Source organism: Solea senegalensis, linkage group LG2 (genome assembly GCF_019176455.1).
Source record: "Solea senegalensis isolate Sse05_10M linkage group LG2, IFAPA_SoseM_1, whole genome shotgun sequence".
Lineage (NCBI taxonomy): Eukaryota > Metazoa > Chordata > Actinopteri > Pleuronectiformes > Soleidae > Solea > Solea senegalensis.
The window spans coordinates 2226795-2249683 of NC_058022.1; the positions used below are offsets into that span (position 1 = coordinate 2226795).

General features: G+C 41.3%; 1 protein-coding gene across 4 annotated transcripts; it reads left to right on the forward strand.

The window, feature by feature from the left end:
- The first annotated feature begins 534 nt into the window (after positions 1-534).
- Positions 535-22794, forward strand: zmp:0000000936 (interleukin-1 receptor type 1). 4 transcript variants are annotated; one of them, XM_044019252.1, is made up of 13 exons: positions 535-696; positions 2122-2222; positions 11013-11093; positions 12588-12834; positions 14706-14898; positions 14986-15157; positions 16024-16086; positions 16219-16357; positions 16437-16591; positions 18655-18798; positions 20199-20366; positions 20456-20721; positions 21825-22794. In XM_044019252.1, the coding sequence occupies exons 3-13, from the start codon at positions 11015-11017 to the stop codon at positions 22131-22133; spliced, it is 1935 nt and encodes a 644-aa protein (XP_043875187.1). In that variant the 5' UTR covers positions 535-696; positions 2122-2222; positions 11013-11014; the 3' UTR covers positions 22134-22794. The 4 variants fall into 4 exon arrangements, with proteins under 4 accessions (XP_043875187.1, XP_043875189.1, XP_043875188.1 ...); XM_044019254.1 differs by having other exon boundaries at positions 11013-11081; XM_044019253.1 differs by lacking the exons at positions 535-696; positions 2122-2222 and adding an exon at positions 10795-10907.
- Positions 22795-22889: the final 95 nt, after the last annotated feature.

Below are 22889 nucleotides of genomic sequence, written 5' to 3' on the forward strand. Positions count from 1 at the left end.
GTCGCGTCGCGCTCACGGACATAATCAGCACCGTTTGAGCTGTTTTTATTTAAAAGTGATGCACTGTAGCTTTAATTGGTACATGAGCGCCCTCTGGTGGCACTTACTCTTCTTCTGTATGTGATCAGAGTGCAGCTGAGGAACAAATCAAACAATAAATAACAGTAATTGGAGTCACCTGATCTCTTCTTGATCTAATTTCACTGCACCAGTGTGCGAGAGACGAATGTTGCTGTAAATAAACAGTTCAAGGACATGTTGTACTTCTCGTTTCAGCCACAAGAGGTCTCCCTATCACAGCTTTTTAAATGGACGCTTCAGTGCCAGAGGAGAGAACAACTGGGATTTTAGGATTAAAGTGATTTTATGTGTGTGAAGAAAACACAGCAGATGTTTGAGAAGTGCGTGATTTTGAATAAAGTTCTGTGAGTGTGAGGGACGTGAATCACGTGACTCCCAGGATCCAGAGTTCTTCTTCTTCTCCTCCCTGTGATTACTCAACAGACATTGGGACACTTGAAAGGAAATTGCAACACGTGCTGAACTCTCCACAGAAGAGGAAGTCAGAGCCTGAGGAGGACACGACTGAGACCAGTGAGACAACCATGTTTTTACAGGAGCGTCTTCATGGGACCTGTTTGACGTCTTCTTCTGCTGCTGCTGCTCCTGCTGCTGCTGCGATTCCACTTCACACAGGTGAGTTGAAGAGCTGGGGACAGTCTCTCTGTCCTCTGACAGAGAGACATCAGTATGTGTGTTGACATGGCAACCGTGTTGTTTGTCAGGGAGGAGCATTTGTCAGCACACAGGCGGAGCAGCTTCAGATCTGTGGTGTGATTAGAACATGATGTTTGAGAACCAGAACCAGAAAAATACCTAAAACTGTCCACACATTATAAACTGTCCTCCGACAGAAAACTAAAGATGCAAAGAAAACCAAAAAGACTCAAATTTCAGTATTTATTTATTTATTGACGTGTTTGTGCTGACGACGCTTAATTCTAAGTGTTTAACATAAACACATTTAGTGGCCAAGCAGTGAGTGACTTTGGTTGGTGTGTTGAGTAAGAACCCACGCAGTCGATGGTGTTTTTTGTCATCATTGGCATTCATCACCAATGTGTAACCACACACAACTTCCCCTGCTCTGTGTGTGTGTGTGTGTGTGTGTGTGTGTGAGTAAACAAAGAAAAACACGTGTGGTTGAAAGTGATTTCTCTCTCTTTCAGCACGTCCTGCTGGAAAAACACGCTTTAGTTAAAACACTTCAGGTCCCAGGTGGTGAGGGTGGGGGTTTCCTCTGCTCCGGGGAAAACCCAGGTGTCCCCTCACACCTCCAGCAAAATGGGAAACACACATAATCTTGTGATTTTACTGTGTATTTTCATGCTCGTCTGTGGAAGAAGAGTTTTTCCCCCTCAAGATTCTTAAGAGTTTTTAAGTTTTAAAAACATCTCAGAGACAAGAAGCGTCTTCATTAATCTCACTGGTAAAGCCTAAAGCTGAAGTTGAGGGAATGTGTCCTGGAAGGTCCTTGAAAGGTCATTGAATGTGAGGGAATTGGCCCTGGAAAGTCTTAGAAAGTCCTTGAATTTGTGCGTGTTATTCCTGGAAAATCATTGAAAGGTCCTTGAATTTGAGGGAATCGGTGCTGGAAAGTTCTGGAGAGGTCCTTGAATTTGAGGGAATCGTTCACTGCTGCACACACTTTGTTTCTCTGGACTCATGTTACACTGTAAACTCCTTCTAAATCAAAATACTATGTACTGTATGTACATAGTATTCGTATGGCACCTAGTATTACCTTTCATTTCAGATAACACCGGATTTTTTTGGCTTTTTACGTTAAATGAAGGATATTTACACTAATTATGTTAGAAGTTATGAAATTGACTATAAATATGGTCAAATTATTAGACTTACAATTAAAATAAGTCTTATTAAGGGTTCTTTGATTCATATTTTAAAAAATATAATAATAATATTGAACCAGTAAAAAAGCATTTGTTTTCCACCTGTTGACTCAAGGGAAATTAAAACAAAGAGTTGAAGGAGGTGAAACATAAACACACTTTTTCCTCCTCTAACGTCGGCATTGTTTGTGTTTTTCCTCATGTGGAGGCGCGGGACGGAAGCGCTGAGTCCGACCTCCGTCTGCACGCACGGGTCAAAGGTCAGGCTTCCTCTGCACGCTGCGCCTCGTTCATCCTGCGTCCTCTGAGGTGAGACAACAACGACGTCTTAATTCTTACTTTTTGTTGCATTAACTCCTCAACTAAAGTAGAATGAAATGAAATATTACATTTTTTTAAAAAATAAACCCATAAACGGTTGCATTTTATTCACATGATCCTCAGAAGTTACGTGCTGTGTAATGATAATAATGATAATAATGATAATAATGATTATAATGATAATAATGATAATAATGATTATAATGATAATAATGATAATAATGATTATAATGATAATAATGATAATAATGATTATAATGATAATAATGATTATAATGATTATAATGATAATAATGATAATAATGATTATAATGATAATAATGATAATAATGATAATAATGATAATAATGAAAATGATGTGTGAACATTTTCACCTGCTGCTCAAACAAAGAGTGAACGAGTGGAACAGGAAAGACGTAAAGGTCAACCACACTGCATTTCACACCAACAATAACACAAGTGAAACTACAGCGGGTGAATGCACTCACACTTGGGGACATGTTTACCAGCTTCTGTCTGCATCACATTCATGTGTTTCTTTGTTTCACACGATAAATATGATGCACATCACAGCACACGCGTGAGAATACATGTTAAGTCTGTTTTAAGACACAGACGTTGTTGTAAACACACTTTTTTATTTGTCCAGTGAGAGTAGAGAAGAAAACCTGCTGCTAACTAGTGGTCAAAGACTTAATTACGACAAATTATAACACATTTATCAAGTGTCTGAGAACAAAAACATGTCGATTTTAATAATTGGCCCATAATGACCAATGTTTTTGATGAAAATGTCCAAATATTAATCAGTTTACCTCTATTTACTAATTAGATTGTTCACAAACAATTGCAATAATTGGTGGATAATGACCGTGTAGACACTTTTTCGGAACATATATAATGTGGTGATTTTATACGGTATGTTCATGTTCCTCTGTGGAGGAGTTTTTAAGTTTTAAAAACCTCTTTGAGACAAAATGAAGCCTCTTCATAAATCTCGTGTCACACAAACTATTTTTAACATCATATCTCCTCATTTCATCTAATTTCATCTAATGTTGTTTCCTGTCGACGATTTTATTTATATTTATTGTGCTTTATATTTATCTCAAAGATGACGAGTCTTTAATTTCATAGATATTTTCCCAAGTGCCACAGAGGGCCCCAAACTAAGAGACATTAACTCTGGAGAAAACACTTGAAAAGTCCTTGAATTTGAGGGAATCTGTCCTGTAAAGTCCTTGAATTTGAGGGGACTGGTCCTGGAAAGTCATTGAAATGTCTGTAAATTTGAGGGACTCTGTCCTGGAAAGTCATTGAAAGGTCCTTGAATTTGACAGAATTGGTCTTTGAAAAAGTCCTTGAATTTGAGGGAATTAGTCCTGGAAGGTCCCAGAAAATTCCTTGATTTTGAGGGAATCAGTCCTGGAACGTCCTTGATTTTGAGGCAACTGGTCATGGAAAGTCCTTGAATTTGAGGGAATTGGTCCTAGATAGCCTTTGAAAAGTCTTTGAGAGAATTGGTCTTGGAAAGTCTGCGAAAAGTCGTTTAATTTGATGTCAACCAAGGTTTGGGAACCCTGTTTACACTCCAAGCTTTGCTATACATTACAACAGCAGTTTTATTTACATTTTTCCAAACCCCTTTGAAACAGATGGGACCAGATACTGATGCTCTACTTTTACAGATACATTTGGATTGTTGATGAAATATTTTCTGTATTAGTAATGTGACTGAAAAACTAAAATCATGGGTGTGTGTGCGTGCATGTGTGTGTGTGTGCATGTGTGTGTGTGTGTGTGATGGGAAACAGAGGGTGAAGATCAGAGTGTGAGGTCAAATCTCGTTTACGGTCATGACTCCTCCCTTGGAGAAGCAGTAACTTTAGTTAAAAACCTCCCACCAACTCCTGAAATCAACAGCAAACCTTATTTTCCCACAGATTCTCTGTGAATCTGACAAGACTTTCACAATAAAACTCACTTTTTTTTATTTATTTTTTTTTAAATGTATGTGCAGAAGCAGAAGCTGCAGAGTTGGGTTTCTTTTCAGACCACATTCTGATCTTTATGCAGATTAAATCTAACCACATGTAACCACAGTAAATGTGCTTTTACTTTTCTCAACCCTCATGTGCAGTGACAATGAATGAATGAATGAATGAATCAATCAATCAATCAATGATTTAAGCATCAAGATTTTTTATTATATTGTCATGTACTAAGTAACAATGTAACATTATTACCTGGAATGAAATTATTTGTGGAAATAGCAATAAAATGCAAATGTGAAAATGAAAGCTGCAAGCAGCATTGTGTGCCCACACAATGACTCAGTTTTCACGTACTGATGTTTTAGGGCCGGGTCTCTTATCTCGTGTGTGAAGTTTCGAGCAGATTGGTCAAAGTCTGGCAGCAAAATTACAGGGCACTTCCTGTTTTGTGGCGAATGGTCGAAATCGCCAACGTTCCAATAGTTGCTGTGGCCACGCCCATTTTGATTCTGCGAGACCTTTTGGTAACTTCTCATCTTTGATGTGACTAGTACAAATAGACGTGTTTTTTTGATGTTGGTACGATTATCGTGCACAGACGTGTTTGTTCATTTATGAAATGTATAAGTTGCCAAGATGGACGCCAAATTCAAAATGGCTGACTTTCTGTTGAGTTGAGGCCGTGGTCGCAGTAGACTTTTTTGTTCATCTTGAGCGGTGACATGCTTCCACCAAGTTTGGTGAAATTTTTGTGCAACTTAGTTTTGGATTTTGGCCTCCGGGATTTCTCCTTTGGGGTAGAATCTAATGATGTGAATAAGTGAATTAAGATTTATTTCCTCCATATCTTGAGTGTTATTGATACAAATGTAACACTATAAATTGCATTAATTATAGTGTTATTTAAGCACTAGAAGGCAAACAAGTAAAAAAAACAACTACAAAATAAAACCAAATCAGAATATTTAGACATCCAAATAGTCTCTTGTATGAAGTTTAAAGCAGATCGGTACGTTTAATGGGGATTTGAGGGAATTGGTCCTAGATAGTCTTTGAAAAGTCCTTGAATGTGAGGGAATTAGTCCTGGAAAGTCTTTGAAAGGTCCTTGAATTTGAGGGATTTGGTCCTGGAAAATTCTTGCAAGGTCCTTAAATTTGAGGAATTGGTCCTGGAAAGTCTTTCAAAGCTCCTTGAATTTAAGGGAATTGGTCCTGGAAAGTCCTTGAATGTGAGGAAACAGGTCTTTGAAAGTCCTTGAAAGGTCCTTGAATTTGAGGGATCTGGTCCTGGAAAATTCTTGCAAGGTCCTTAAATTTGAGGGAATTGGTCCTGGAAAGTCTTTGAAAGCTCCTTGAATTTAAGGGAATTGGTCCCGGAAAGTCCTTGAATGTGAGGAAACAGGTTGAATTTGGGCTTTTGTCCTACCGGGTTTCACCTTTAATGATGTAAATCAGTAAATTGTGTTTTCACGTGTTTTTTCCCCGTATATCGTCCAGAGCCACTATGTACATGTAGAAATGCATGAGTAATGCTGAGGAATGTCTGGAGATAAACACATTCCAGTGCTGACTGTGTGACCAAAAAGAACCTGAACTATCCCTTTAAACCTCAGAATTTCAAAATAAAAGTGCTTGTTTTGGCAATGAGAGAACGTATCTATGATGATTTTTTTGTTTTTATTTTTTTTTGGGGTGTGTGCAATGTGAGATTAAAATTATATGACGATATTAAATCACACTCACACTATCTGAGACTGTATTTCAAAGAATTTCAAAATAAAAGTGCTCATTTTAGTATGGGACGCTCTAGAGGTCAAAATAAAAACACATCTGTGAGGCAAAATGAATGAATAAATCCTAATATTTTTAACATTTTGATATTAAACGGTGGGCCGCATGAATTAGATTTGAAGGGCCACATGTGGTCAACAGGCCGCAGGTTTTGAAACCTCTGCTTTAAACTCACTCTATGACAAGAACTAGGTCCAGAAGTTTGGATTTTTATTTTATCTCACTCAGATCGGTCGGTGCATGTGGACATTTTTAGGAGGAACATGTGAGGGTTTTTTATTTTTTGGCAGCGTGGGGGTTTTTGACTCTGGGGCAAGTCCAGGCGCAGAGGAGAGGACAGGAGCGTGGGAAGAGCCGAGACGAACCTCAGCGGGCTGCGGTACGAGCGGAGGCGCGGGGACTCATGTCAGGCTGAGGCGAAACGTAAAAGCACAAGAGAAGTGAGAGCTGCCTCGTGTGTGTGTTTTTAGAGGCGGTGTTTGTTGCTGATGCAGTGGTTTTTCAAAGTTTCCTCTGACACGTACCACATATACACATACATATATATATATATATATATATATATATATATATATATATATATGAATATGTGTGCACGTGTGGTCACAAGGTGTCATCTTTCTTACGTGAATCCTGTTAACTTCTCTCCCACACGTGTCAACGTTGACCTGCTCTGCACACAACGGTTAATGGAGACATGACTTCCTGTGAGGAAACTGTCAAAAAGAGGAAAGTTTAAAGTGTTGATGCAGTGTTTTTTTGTTTTTTTTTTAAGATTCTCTTTGGCAGTTGCTGAGGATGCACAGCAGATTATCACTGTTTTTTTTCAACAGATTATTGGGGGAAAAAAGCCTTTTATTCTGGATTACAAGTGCACTGTACAACAAAGGTCATAGTAGAAGATTAATTTATTAGTTAAATAAATCACAACAACAACAATAATCTAAGGAGTGGACACAAAAGACTTAAATGCAATGATTATTTCCTTAATTAATGAATAGTTGTTTGGTCCAGGGCCGGCCCAAGTCTTTAAGGGGCCCTAAGCTGAATTTGGTATGTTACGGGACACTTGGTTGAAATTCCAATGATTGCCGTGGCCACGCCCTTTGGGTAACTTTTCATTTTTGATGTGTCGTGTACAAATTGACCAATTTTTTTTACGTTGGTGCAAATCAACAAGATGGACGGCTTCGTGTCGGGTCAAGTTCAAGTCAAATTGTTTGGTGACGCGTTCAGGGTCGCTCTCTTGTGTCACGTATGGAGTTTTGAGCCGATCGATCAGTGTACGGCAGAGTTACAGGACACTTCCTGTTTTGTGACAACGGGCGCGGACAAGTTTTTTAATCTACGAAATCGCAAAGATGGACGCCAAAATGTCAAAATGGCTGACTTCCTGTCGAGTTGAGACCGTGGTCCCTGTAGACTTTTTTGTTAGTTTCTGCTTTGTCCTACCGGGTTTCACCTTTGGGGGCGCTGTTGAGTGATATTATGCCACTTTTTATGCCACTATTATTTTTATAAAAATGTTATGTTTTCTGTGCCAAGTTTTTGTCCGTTTTCACCAGCGTTTAGTGCCTCAAAAATGCGATCCCTTAGCGAGAAAACAAATTTAATTCACTAATTCCAAGAAGATATAAAAGGTTTGAGAAACAATGGACACTTCAAACGCTGACTATTACCAGGAGACTCTGTCGCTTCCCTTTCAGACACCAAACAATCAGAGGATGCTGTGAGAAGCAGATGAGGAAAAAGAAAAAAAAGGGTGAAAGGATGATGGAAAATATCAGCACTAATGTGTTTATCCTCGACACGATGAGCAAGCGTGACTCTGCACAGGTTGCTGGGAAATGGGAGCCATTTTTAGGCTGAATGAAAGCTGCAGTCGGTAAGGTGTCGCAGATTTAACAGAAACCATGTAGCAATGCTATGTTAGCTGCGTCCATGACACGATACCACGAGACCGATATCAGTCCGACAGTCATTTCAGACTATGATTCAAGCTTTTCCAAATGTGCAACAAATATTGTGCGCCCATAAAGACGAAATAAACAGACTCCAATATCTGACCAGTGTTAGTATTGGTATCAGTCCGATTCCAGCACTGATACTGAATATGGTATCGGCCCATCCCCAGTTTTTTTTGTGTAGCTGTGTACATACATCTACTGATGCCTCTGGACACATCTTCAGTGATGTTCCTAGTAGTAATAGTAGTAGTAGAATTCCCTTTTCCCCCAATGCTTGTTTGTGCAGTATATAGGATTTTTGGATTATATCCCATTTTACACTTTTATCTCTACGATATCTGACCAGTATTGGACTGGTATTGGCCCCCGATAGCAACTCATTCCTAGATGTTTTGAGCAGAAGAATTTACTTCTGAAACTCATGAACGCTTCTTTGTGCAAGATGTAGGATTTTCGGATTGTATCAAATTTTAAAACTTTTATCTGTCCAATATCAGACCAATATCAGTATCGGCCTGGTATCGGATTGATCCGATACTGGTCTGAGTATCGAATCGGCTCCTCCCCATTTGTTTAGCGGTGGAATTCACTGTTCACTTTTCATGGACACTTGAACTAGATTTTTGGATTATATCGGATTTTACATTTTTATATCCCTCCGATATACAGCCAGTATCAGATCAGTATTGGTCTGATATTGGCTCATTCCTAGATGTTTTGAGCAGAAGAATTCACTTCTGGAACTTTTCTTGGATGCTTCTTCTTGCAATATATTGGCTTTTTGGATTAAATTGGATTTTACATTTTTAACCCTCCTATATACGACAAGTATCAGATCAGTATCAGTCCGATATCGGCTCATTCCTAGATGTTTTGAGCAGAAGAATTTACTTCTGGAACTTCTCATGAACGCCTCTTCGTGCAAGATGTAGGATTTTCGGATTGTATCAGATTTGAAAACTTTAATCTGTCCAATATCAGACCAATATCAGTATCGGACCGGTCCTCAGTATCGGTGTATCAGTTAAAAAAAACTGTGTCGTTTATACTTAATAAAATATCATTTTAATTTATAAAATATAATGTATTATATTTTACTACCACGGGTTAAAACTGACCCATGTTTATCGTGAATCATCAGGGAAATCCACATTAATGAGAAAAAAACCCCAAATCCATTTATGTCCTTAGAAAATACACTTGTTGTTATTTTATTCCAGGGATTGTAACCAGAACGTGGACTTAAATAAGAGCGTGACCTCCTGCTGTTTACATGTCCTCGATGAGTTCATGTTGTCACAACCTTGGACCCGTCCTCGCTGCGTCAGTGCGGCACCAAAAACAGATGGACAGAGTTTGCATGACCAAGCAGATTACAGTTGACTGCCCCTTTAACTGAGGGCAAACACAAGTAAATGGACACATGTTGCTTTTGTGTCACTCATGAAATCAACCGTTGCACAAATTTGTTCCGTTTATGAGCTCGTTTCCCAACATGCGGCGACCTTGTGGTTTTTGCAACACAGGCACTTTTTTTTTTACACACGCAGTGCTCTCTGTGTAGCTGTGTTTGCCACGCTGCGCACAGGAAGTGGTTTATTCTACGCCAAGACGACTGCAAAGAGGTTAATTCTACTGTTAAAAAAACCCCAAAGAATGAGCCGATCAGTGTCGCTATCGGACCAATACTGACCCGAAATCGATATCACACAAATTCAGTTCAAAGGTCAAAGAATTTAACTGAAAATGTAACATGTTTTTCATATTATCAATATTTGATGTCATATGTTTATGACATCAGGAGCAAGAGAGGGGTGGGGCTATGACACAGAAAATGCCACCCACCCAAATACTGCTGTAAAAATATTATATATTAATTTATTTTTTTTCACTTTAAATGAGTCAATCTTTTGAAGCTACTTCAGCCTGAAATATACATATCAAATATTTGAAATTTTAACCCTTTAAAGGCCATCAAAGTTTTTTTTCTTGAAAAAAGCCCAAAAATCTACATAAAATACATTTCTTAGCCACTGAGCAAAGTCTCACCTGATAAAAATGTACGTCAGTCTATGTCTAAGTTGACTTATATATATATATATATATATATATATATATATATGACTTATAATAGGTTTGCCACTTTAAAAATCAGCATTCTTAGCTGGTAGGAACTCAGGAGCTGCTGGTCCACTGCTGACGTGTTTGGTTGGTTTCTGTCATTCAGGTAAATCCGAGGGAAGGATTCCAAACACAGAAAGTCACAGAATAACATGTGAACTTAGTGACGGAGGCAGCAGTGGATCAACACCTCGTGTGTTGCTGTGATTTAAAAACGCTGATTTTCTCTGTGGACTTTGGAATGAACGGGAGATAAGCAGTTTACTTTCTTTTCCTGTCAGCGAGATAAAGCAGTGAATCACCACCGTCCTGTCACGACTCGACTGACTGGAGCAGTTTCAGAGGAAAACAGGAAGCTAATCCTCCCTAAAGCGTGGCGTTTATTCATTCATTCATTCATTCAACTGTGTACAAGCCTCAGGGCTGAGTCGGAATGTTCACTTGGAGGTGAAAATTGTTCAGGAATCTCTGGGCATTTTTCCAAACCGTGACGTTGCGCTTTGTCAGAGCTTTCCAGATAAATGACTCCACACACACACACACACACACACACACACCTACACACACATATACACACACACACCAACATGTTGTCATCTGTGTGTGTGTGTGTGGGAGGAAAGGAGGTTTACAGAGGGGTGGGGTCAAGAGAGAGAGAGAGAGAGAGAGAGACACTTTATAAAAATATGAAGTAGTTTGAAGTTTGGTGTGAAAGAGAAAAGAGTGTATGAGGTTTCTCCTGTGACCTCCTGTGACCTCCTGTGACCTCCTGTGACCCTGACATGGACTGAAGTGTTCCAGTAAGTCATCAGCTGTTTGTTTAAAGGCAGTCGATGACGCAACTGTCTCTGCGATGCTGCTCATTCCTCACTGTTGCTGATGAAGTTCTCACTTGTGTTTTTCAGCCATGGACCTGAGTCTGAGTCTTCTGCTCTTCTGTGGATTGTTTGGGATCGGTACAGGTTTTGTGCAAGGTGAGGCCGAGGGTGAGGTCACTTTTATCAACACTACACACACATGTCATATACGTATACATATACACAAAATACACAGATTGATTCATAATATTCAAAGTTGAGCTTCAGTTTAATATACACTTTCAAATGTATTGTCTATATCCTGAATCCCTATATCCCTTATATAGGGATTCAGGATATAGACAATAAGATATGTGTGGATATAAAGCTGCACACAGGCTGTAATACACTGTAAATACCTGCTTTATTTCTTTAAATGAAGGATATTTACCTGTGTTAGAAAACAATGACGTTGACTCTAAATATGGTCAAATTCTGCTATAACACAAATGATTCAGGTTCAAATTAAAAGAGGTGGTATTAAGTGACCTTTATAAATATAAATTTGTCGACATATCAATGTTTGTATACATATATACATATATATACATGTATGTAATATTTGCAAATGTATTCAATATGCAACAGCCTTTAAAACCAGGAACAGTCACAGTACTGTCACAGGTACGTGATAAAGTACCACAAATACTTTATCACGAACAATCTGATATCTGTGGCATACTATAGATATAATATCCATGTATTTCCCAGTCGTACACGTGACATGGTTAAAATGTAACTTAATCTGGATCCTATTTCAAAGATGACATCGTCATCAAACACATGAGAATATTCAGGTGTTAAATATTTCATGTGTTGTCTGGTCTTCGTCTAACACTGACGTCGTCGCATCCGTGTGCGACCGAAGAGTTTTACAACCATCTTGTGGCCACTGCTGGAACTGCAGTAATCTGTGTTTTACGTCACGTGACCTTCTTTTTTTTTTTTTTAGGAGTCTCACACACGATTTCCCTTCTTGAAAACAAAGAAACAAAGAAAAAAAAACGCTGAGAAAACGGCTGTCACTTGTAATGCATACGAATAAACACACACTATACAGAATATAGTGCCGCTATAAATAACATTTTTGTTTGTTTTAAGCTGATTTGAGATGATAAAATGTACTTGACATAAGAAAAATATTTGAAAAGGCTACAAAAAATAGCCTGTAAAATCAGTCACCTAATCTGTCGCTCCATCTTCATCTAATGTCACTATACCAGTGTGTGAAGTATATGTGAGGATGAGGAGAAACGCAATCTGCCTCCTGTGACCGTTTACAGTCTGTTTTTTAACATTGTTATTGAGAGAGAGAGAGAGAGAGAAAAAAACAAGGAAAAGTTCATGTGAAGCTGTGAGTAAAAGTGGAAAATTCCACTTTAGTGACATCGACTTTGATGGAAAAATCCCTGAAGGCAAACACAATGTTCTCTGGGCAACATGAGCTACTCACTGAACGCCAGAGCGTGAGGAAAACATCCAAGAAGAACAAGTGGTTTTTATAAAAATAAACTCAAGAGAAGAAAAGTGCTGCGCTTCTTTCTCTTGTTTGGCTTGTTTTTCCATCTACTGGCCGAATAAATGCCTAACCCATTCTTCTCCATCGTTGTGTGCTTGTTGCAGAGAACTGCACCAACTACAAGCTCCAGTTTGAAAGGGTTTTCTCGGTCCCCGGAGACGCGGCGATGCTCAACAGCACGCTGGTGTCTCCGGACGTCTTTGACCTCAACTCGGTCCCGTACAACATCACCTGGTACAACTCGGGCCGAGTAATACACAACCAGACCGGACGGGTCCTGGTGCGAGGGGAGGCTCTGTGGTTCCTTAATGTCACGCTGGACGATGACGGGGAGTACGTGGCCATACTGAGGTAACAACAGCGAGACGGTGATGATGAGTTAATATTCAGACGGTTCCTGGATTTAATTTTGTCTGTACCAGTAGACGGCTAAGCTAAAACAACAACAACCCAGCAGCGAATGAGCCAAAAAAAGAGAGACAGATGAAATGGACTTAATGATGTTGGTTGAGTTGATTGATGGGAACTTTGTGCCGCATTCCATTTACATTGGAAGTCGGAACTGGGATTGATCACCTCTGAATTGACAGTAACGCAAACGTCTCCTGGGCTAGCCATTGTTAGCAACGCCAGTGTGCTCCACATGGTGTTTGACGCACTGCAAACAGTGTAGCAACATGTCCACGCATAGAAATTGTAAAAAGAGAACAAAGTTAACTACAAACGTAAAAACAAGACTTTTTCAGAAGACAGAGTGGCTAGCACTTTTGCCAAGCAGCAAAAGACTGGAGTTCGCGAGCCCGACCAACTGATGGCCCTTTACTTCAAACACTCTCAAGTGCTTCTAGACTGTATAATTTAAACTCCAGTGGGTTTTTAATGGTCAAGTTTGAATTGTTTCCTTTAATTGCAGTGCCACACGGTACTGCCGTAGCTAGTATTATTTCCAGAAGGTCACTAGGGACCTGTCCGGGGAGTAATCCTGCCCTTGCCCTGTGTCAGCTGGGATTGGCTCCAACGGCCAACCCCAGGGACCCTCATGTGGAGGATAAAGTGGTTGACAATGATTGAATGAATGTATATATTTTCATGCAAGGAACAAAATTTCAACTTAACTTAAGTTGAACTTAAACACTTCCACACAGTTCAGGAACACAAACCCCTTGACTTCCTAAACTACAAATGCTGTCCCGCGCTGACCGATTTATATCTGATGGCTGTGGTCAGTAATTGAAAATATTCATATCAGAGTCCAGTCTTTCTGCATATACGCGTGCTCTGGACATTGACATCATCGACCTGCGTCGTGGAATAATTTACAAATTTGCGTCAATATTTTCCAAATCTGAACTTCCTCAGCCCTTATCACCTCCTACAGATGTGTAGTGGAGAGTGTCCTGTGCTCCTGCATCACTGTGTGGCACGGCAGCTGCTCTGCAGAGAGTGGTGAAAGCTGCACAGAGAACCGTGGGCAGCAGCCTCCCCACCGTCACGGACATCTTCACCTCCAGATGCAGGAAAAGGGCCACCTGCATCATGAGAGATCCCACCCACCCAGCACACACACAGCTCACCCCCCTCCCCTCAGGCAGGAGGCTACGGAGCATCAAGAGCAGGACTACGAGACTGAGGAACAGCTTCTACCCTGGAGCTGTCAGACTCCTGAAGTCTCTTTAGCCCCCATAGCCTTGCTGCCCCCACCCCCCCACGGACTGTACTTTGCACATGCCCCCAGTACCGTACACCACCCTTGCACAAAATTCTTTTGCACAGCACCTTACCTCCAGAGGTCTAAACTTTAAATTTTTTTAATTTATATTTTGTTAAGTTAAACTGTTGGTTCTTCTTTCTTCTTTTCTTATTCTTCTTATCGCTGGGCCGATCGGGTTCTGGAGAGACTGATTTTCGTTCTGACCTCATGTCTAATGTGTGTTGGTATGACAATAAAGAAATCTTGAATCTTGAATCTTGAATCTTGAATCCAAACCAAGAACATCTTGTCTTAGCGACCTCCCCCTTCAATACCAAGTCATCTCATAAAATATGGCATTTTCTGATGATTAGAACACATTGGTCAAAGCTCACCAAAGTTCCATAGAGCAAGAGAAAGTTTATGAAGAGCAAGGTGGGATTGTAGGAGGTCACATTCTTTGTAGCTGACAAAGGCTTTGTCATCCTTAACAACAGACAATAAAAGAGTAACTTTTTCCGTTTTCCAACAGGACACCTTTTCACTGCTACAATCAGTCCACCAGGCTGAGGGTTGACCTGCCCGTTGCTGGACAGTGTGGAAGACCGTTGAAGGCTGAACAAGAACTAACAAAGAAAGCCAATGACATCCTCTCGTGCCCACTGAAGGACTACATCAAAAAACTCAACAGCTACAACATCAATTCCTCTATCACGTGGTACAGAGTGAGTTGTGACAAACTGCTCTTGAGCAATGACGTTTGTTCTTTTTTTTGCCGTTACAAAAAGCTAATGATTCCTATCCTCATGTAGGGTTGTCAGCCCATAGAAGATCACAAAGGGCAGTACATCTACAGGGACAAGACCACACTGATGATTAAAGGGGTCAACGCTCACAACCAGCACGCCTACACCTGTACTTTAACCTTCAACCTCGGAGGAATCAAAGGATCCGTGTCAGAGACGATTAATGCCAGTGTCAGAGGTTTGAACCAGTCTTGTATAAAGTACTTGAAAGACATACTGAAGTAAAAGTACCTCAACCTCCCTGTGTCTGCTTGTATTTCAAACTGTGTTTTAATTCAACTTGGAGACGAAATCTGCAGTTTATCTGCGTGAACTAGCTAGCTCACCGGTTGGCCGCTCAGCTGACAGCTGATAGCTGAAACCCGGCGTCTGGAGTATACAACAGAAACCCGGAGACAGGAGACCAGCGCCTCGGTGTCGGACGCAGTAAACGAGGCACTAGTGCGTTTTAAGTCCACATGGAGCCGAAATCTGCGGCTAACAACTGGTGATGCTAAATACAACTCGCGACCACAAACAGGCATTTCGTCAACAACTCAACTTTTATTTTGTAGTAACGAAGATGGTTAAGGGAAATGTATCGCAGTAAAAGTACACATTTTATTTAGGAAATGGTACAGTGCAGTAACAAAGTATTTGTACTTTGTTACATCACAACACTGGTTAGAACAGAGATTTGTGCTTGAGTGTGCAAGATAGAAACACTCCAAAGCCTTGAGCTTGTAACCCTAAAAGACTTGGATAACATCAGGTGTAAGGAGTGCGAGAAGGGCTTGAAATGATCTGAAACAGCATGTTCAAACGACTCATCCCAACTAAGAACCAGACAAAGGCCACAAGTTGTTACCTGGTTAAATAAGTTAACGAATCAGCAAGTCCTGGAAAAATGGCAAAAAGGAAAAATCAAAGTTCCACAAACGAGGACGATTTTCAGTGATTCACAAATTCAAACTGCTTTTGCTAGTTTTTCCAGAATCACAGACCCAAGCATTCTCTAGCCGATGATTGAAGTAAAACTGTATATCATGCTCGTTGTCTTTCCAGAGGAGTACTCCATGGCTCCACAGCTGCGTGAACCAACCAATACAACACTCAGTGCACGCATTGGTGAGTCCTCATCATTAACACTTGAACTTTCTACAATGTTCCTTGAATTTTCCCTTCCGTACTGTGTTCTTACTGGCACACCTGTCGGGGTCTGTGTCTGTTAAAATAGTTTCTGCATTTACATGTGTTTAGGTTCCAGTCTCAGCCAACCCTGCACCGTCTTTGTGCCGGGTATTGGAATGCCCTTCATCGACATTCTTTGGTACGCCGGAAAGAAACTCATCAGATCCGCCGATCCCTCTGACCGTATCTACATCAACGCAACAAAATCGTCAGTTCTTTTCCCAATTTTCTTTTTGTTCATCAGTGTGTTCTGCAACAGAAAGCTCATCTGACTGTTCTCACCTCAGTTGGCAGATGGAAGACGGACTACATAAAGGCTGGTTGTTGGAGGTTGTGCTGACAATTACTGAGCTAAGGGAGGAAGATTTCTTCATTAACTACACGTGTCAAGCGCAGAGTTCCCGGGGGCATCCTAAAGCATATTTCACTCTGCTACCAGCAGGTAAAAAAAAAAAACTACTGCTATTTTGTGTTGTGTATGAACGTAACTAGAAACTTTCATGTTTCTCCAGGACGTATGTTCTGCAAGGTGGTGAAGTAAATTGCTGGTGTTGCCACCTCCAGCAACAACTTTAGCCCAACAACATTTACAGTAAATCACACCGGACTTTTTAAAGTGGAACTTTGCAAGTCTGGTTACTTTTTTGCCTTTAACACTACAGAGCTCCCTCTTGAGTCAATATTTTTATGACACCACACTAAACATCCGTCTGTCCATCCATCATCTACCTCTTTATTCACACTTTTGTAAAAACTCACGCTCCTCCTCCATTCTGTTTTAAACGGAGCCGCCGAATCTCTGGACCCCAGGCAGGGCCGTTTCTAGCTGTTTGGGGGCCCTATTTGTTCAAACTCGAGGTAGAGATTCCTAACTTTTTCATATATTATGTGACGATGAAGCAGTTTGTTACATTTTAAGAGGAAAGCAGGCTAGAGTACATTAACAAATGCAACAGATACAGTATGTTCTTGAAAAAGGTTTAATATAAACTTTGAGGTTCACTAATGTTCTGTAGAAGTAATGATGACGAAAGCTTCTACCATCTTCTCTTCTGGGCTGACCTGAAAGGGCCCTCTACCCACTAAGACTGTCCTGAATGAATCTGAGAGAACTGATGGCCAGTCAGCTGGATCAATTGGTTGACCAAAAACTGGCAGTTGTGCTTCCAGGTCTGTTGGAGGTGATGGTCCAGCTGCTTGCTGGTCAGAAGCTGATGAAGGTCCCCTGGCTCTCCTTGAACTGGATCTAAAAAATATTTCAAAATTGCTCCTGCAAAGACAAAGTTCCTTAGGTTACCAATAAATCAGAAGCAAATATTCATATCATATAACTGCACTGTTTTTATATTAAACATTACAATATACAGTGTCCCTGTTTAAGCATCTATTTCTGGTTTTATCTCCACATAATACTAGTTAATTAATAAAAATGAAGTAAATGAGCACCATGTGATATAAAGGGAATATGTTTGCATATATCTTGCAGTGCATTACAAAGTGGACATTGGCAACTAGCAGTCCTATGCACTAAAGGCCACTTTAAATGTACAGGTTTGTCCAAATTAGCAAACTACACATACAACAAAATATATTCTAATAATTTGGCAAGGGGAATTCAACTAAATCAGCAGATCAACAATCATAGCCCGTTAGTAGCAGACAAACTTGTTAAAAAGTTGCCTTACCTTTGTCCTGTGAACGTTTCTCTTCATCGGTTTTCTTCTTTTTGCGTTTCTCTGCACCAGGCGCCGTTTTGATGACATTTTAATTAGCGTCTCCCGTTATTCTCATCACTTCAGTGGAAGGTGGGCGGCTGTCAATCATCCTGTCAGACTTACCACATGACAGCCCAGCCCAAAGGGGATTTTTACCGGATTAACCCACGAACACTTACATGCTTTGCAAATGTATGCATAATGAACGCATGCAATACATGCAAATAAAGACAAGTATGAGTTTGAACTTGCAGTTTGGGGGCCCCCGGTGACTGCGGGGCCCTATGCAGCTGCATAGTCCGCATATAGCAAGAAATGCCTCTGACCCCAGGTTGGGAACCACAAGTCTACCTCATCTTGAATTTAATGCCAAGAAGAAGAGATATGTTTTTAGTAGGGATATGAACGTTTCTAGAATGCGGGTCTCGGATCTCGCTCTCGTCTAGAGATCAAATCCAGAACTCGGGGCCAGTCAATTTAAAACCTTAAAAACAAGCAGTAAAGTCTTAAAGTAAATCCTGAACCGAACAGGAAGCCGGTGGAGGGAGGACAAAGGTGGTGGACGAGCTGCTGCATTAAAGGAAACTGGCTTGTAACTGGACGGTTGTCAGTCCGATTCCAGGTCAAAAAAGAGCTGTGGTACCCCTGAGCAAGGCATTTAATTTAAGCATTTAATTTGTAGACAATGAAGAGACAAGTGTCCTATACCCACAGAGAATTACAGTAGTCCAGTCGTGACGTATTAAAAACATGAATAACTCTCTCTCTGTGATGATGATCATGTCTACAGATCCAGACCTCAGGATTCCCATCGGGTCCGTGTTTGTCTGTGTGACGTTTCTCTTCATCACCAGCGTCACAGTCTTCTACCTTTTCAAGGTGGATATTGTGCTTTGGTTCAGGAGAGTGTTTCCAGTCCTCTATACGAATAAAGGTAACAATCACACACTCACACACTCTTTATTGTAGACATTATATAAGAAATGTAAGGCGAGTAGTTGTGTCTCCTTCAGCCTACCTGAGTCATTCAGATGTAGCTAACAGCTACGCTAACACACAGTAGATTTGTTCCAACTTTGCCATTGGTGTTCGACTCGACTCAAAGGTCACTGTCTAATGTTTGGGCTAAAAAAAAGGACATTTAAATGATATTTAAATAGGAACTAAAGCCCTGTTCTAAAGCTGACTCTGCCCCATGCCTGATTTTAAAAATCTACAAAAAGTGGGCAGGAAGTTTTCGGTGAGTGAGGGGGCGTGACCATCGAGTGACAGCAAGTGCAAATCGTGGCAGCGGTGGCTTGCTGTGGAATTTCCAGTGGCAGATTAGAGCTGCATTTAGTGTGAGACACACACATTTCAATTAGTTTACACACTCACACATGACATTTCACACACTCGCGTCCGCCTGCCCAGATGCACAGCTGGAGTCAGAGACTAGGTTTTTTGGGGTTTCTTCTCGTACGGAAATACACTTTAGACGTTGAAAACACAACAAATGAAAATGAAAGTGAAGTACGATGTGGTGTCAACACGGGATCTTTAATTGTGAAAAGTAAACCGGATGTTTTATTTTCCTACTTCCTCTCCCGCTCGTGCTGAATTCCGCTGAAAACAAAACTACCAAGAGTTGGACCTGAATCAGTGAATGATATTACTAGAAAACCTTACACACTAGTTTTAACCTGAAAAAAGTGGTTTAGGGGTTTAGTTACTCTTTAAGGCCAGGCTGAGCTCACAGTGCCCTCTGCTGGTCGACATGCTGGACACAATTACTAGGCTGTATATTTTGAACTCAAATGAATTATTTTAGGGTTCAGGTTAGAAAGTTTCCACCAAATTTCAAACAAATATCTGACAAATATCTGACACGATTATGAAAGTAGGTGACGATTAATTATGAAAATATATCTGAATATTCAACATTGCACACAAATATCAGATTTTTACTGTTCATCATGTACGTCATCAAGTCGAAACTTCTTATCCTTCTACTCTAGTGACAGTGGATGTAAATACACACATTTTTCTTTCACAGAAAGTTTGAAAATGCTCTAAAGTCACCTCACAAAAACAGATTCTTCACATGACAACGTGAGAACAGTGATGCTTTGACCTTACAGCACACACACTCACACACACACACTGTAATGTGTAAACTCTGATGCCTGATGGAAGGAAACAGATCAACCACAGAACCCCCTGCACTGTTCTCATTAAATGTCACTGACTTTTTCCCAAACAGAACCTTTTCACAAACCCATCAGGCGCCCATGCACATACATGCTCTATATATCTCTATTAGCACGACTAAGACCTTACCTTCTTCTGCATCAGACTCAGATGGGAAGCTGTACGACGCCTACGTGGCCTACCCACAACCCCGAGCCATCGGATACAGTGAGGAAGTCGAGACCTTTGCCCTTCACACGCTGCCACAAGTGTTGGAAAAGTCCTGCGGCTACAAACTCTTCATAGCAGGTCGTGACTGTCTGCCCGGGGAGGGTAAGTCACACACGTACTTTAAGAAGGGATTTAAAAGTGAAGTCAAAAGTCTTGCCGTGCCTTCATGTCCTGCCGTGTCCCCCCTCCAGCCATAGTGGACACGGTGGAGGAGAACATACAAGCCAGCCGCCGCCTCCTCCTCCTCTACACCGCCGCCACCTTCGCCGGCAAGAAACACACGAGCAGCGCCGGCAGCAGCAACAACAACAACCTCTCCAAGAACAACAACAGCGAAGGAGACGGCAGGAGCAGCGAGGTCTTTGACGAGGACGGCGGTGAAGTTCACCGAGACACGAGGCAGCAGCTGGAGTGTGTGGCGGCCATGCACAGGTCGCTGCTGGAGAGAACGCTCAAGGTCAGAGAATCGTTTCGGATTCATGGTAAAGTGTAGCTTTAGGTCAGGGATGGGCAATTATTTTCCACAAGGGGGCCACATGAGAAACAAAAAATATTGTTGAGGGCCGGGCCAAATCTGAATTCATTTTAATTTAATTTTATCACTTTTATCTAAAAAAAGCAGTAAATTGTATTGTTTTGGTGTAAATTGGGCAACATACAAACACACAATAAACACAATTACTAAACAACTCTATTGAAAATATCAAATGACTACACTATATAATGAATACTATTATACTATACTACTGTGGTGTAGTGCAGTGAATATATTGTCTCACACAACCCCCATCCCCACACACACACACACAGAGTGCACCTGCACGCTTACAAACACACACACTAATGCTGCAATCACACCGGATGCGTTTACATACGAGTGACGATGCTTCGCTGGTTAGATCATAAGATAATAAACAGGGAGGGAGATAATGATAACTCATGAACTCCTGAAACGACACACTCGTAGTAGAAAACAACCACGGACCTCGTTCTCAACGTTGCCTCCGACTCCTTTGTGCGCTCTGCATCAGATAACTTCTTGTATTTCTCTTCGTGTTTGGTCATGTAGTAGCGATTCAGATCGTAATCCTTAAACACCACGACTTGTGTACCACAAACTAAGCACACGGCTTTACCTTTGACGCATGTAAAGAAATATTTTAGCAGTCCATGTCTTGTTGAAAACGCGCCATTCAGAATGAAATTTTCTTTTTTTAACGTGAGACGACATTTTAAGGGGGCCAGGGGTAACTGGCTAGCGTCACCTGTCGCTGTGCAGACAGACGCAGATAAGTGCGTCCATATGTCAGGCTTTTCAAAATAAAAGCAACACAGTTGTATTGCATGCGCAGCATAAATACTTACTGAAATACCATGGGCCAGACAGGGACGCCGTAAAATGCCCATGTCCGCTTTAGGTTGTGATTGGAAAACTAACCCTTCTCATTCTGATACCCCCATAAACATCCATCATCTACCTCTTTACCCTTGCCCTCTCCTGGTCATGTACATTTTCATTAGCTGCCTCCCTAAGCTCAAGCTTTTCGTCCTGCTTCCCAGGTGGTTCTGGTGGAGTTGGAGGAGATCAGCCCGGCTCAGCTGGCTCTCTTCCCAGAGTCAGTGCGTCACCTGAGGAAGAAACAGGGTGCGGTTTGTTGGTGGAAAGAGCGGAGGAAAAGGCAAAGGTGGTGGACGTGCGCGCGGACGAGAGCGGCGGACAAGGAGAAGACAGGACAGGATGTGCAGACCTCGCCGCCGCCGCCGTCCCTCTCTCCTTCCTCCAGGTTCTGGAAGAAGATTCGGTATCACATGCCGGTGAGAGGCAAGAGGGCGACGTACCCGGAGACGACTGCACTGCTGAACTTATGATGAGGATACGACATGTTCAGAGGAGCTGGTTTCTAATGCAAATGTCTGGTAAGGAATCCTCATCACACACCGGCGATTCAGAAACGCTGCGAGAGAGCGCGGTCCACAGTCGAGGAGCTTTCAAAGCCAACAAACGGACGTTTTCTTAAAGAGCATGTGCTCGACATGCTAGTAGAAGTAGAAGACACTTTCTGAATGAAAACGGAAGTCCTAGTCGTAAAAACTAGACTGTGTACAGAGAATGGACAGATTCTCTAGATCCAGAACACCTGTGTTCTCTTGAATGACCATTGGGGGGCGACTCCGCTGGCTGAAGTCGGTTTGGGATGCAAGACTATGAGAAAACAAGCCTACCTCTCACCTGATTTATGACTTGAGTTAACATTTCCCCAGAAGTTTGTGGTGTCATGCTGCGTTCCATTTGTTGTCAGAACTCGGAATTTCCAATGTCATGTGAACACTGGACCTCCAACTTGGAAACTCGGCCGGAGCAACCTCGCGTACCCCGAGTCAGGATTTCCAAGACGACTGCCTTCACACTTTGTCATGTTCCGATACCTCAACCATGAGTATCTAGCGATATCAGTCCGATATTTTCATTTTACACCTTTTGAACTAACTGTGTAACAAATCAAACAATAAATAAACAGAACCACAGCATGACTCAGCTAAAAATGCTCTTGCTGATGTTTGTGTTGTATTGTGTTTTAAATGTTTCCAATATCCGATCCAGATATCTTGACCAGTATTGGATCG

What these genes read in the sequence shown, in the direction of transcription:
- zmp:0000000936 (XM_044019252.1), top strand. Translation starts at nt 11,015, where the DNA reads ATGGACCTGAGTCTGAGTCTTCTGCTCTTCTGTGGATTGTTTGGGATC. An exon ending in GAGTACGTGGCCATACTGAG is followed by an intron (nt 12,835 to 14,705) that starts GTAACAACAGCG and finishes GTTTTCCAACAG; the next exon opens with GACACCTTTTCACTGCTACA. An exon ending in TTTCACTCTGCTACCAGCAG is followed by an intron (nt 16,592 to 18,654) that starts GTAAAAAAAAAA and finishes TCATGTCTACAG; the next exon opens with ATCCAGACCTCAGGATTCCC.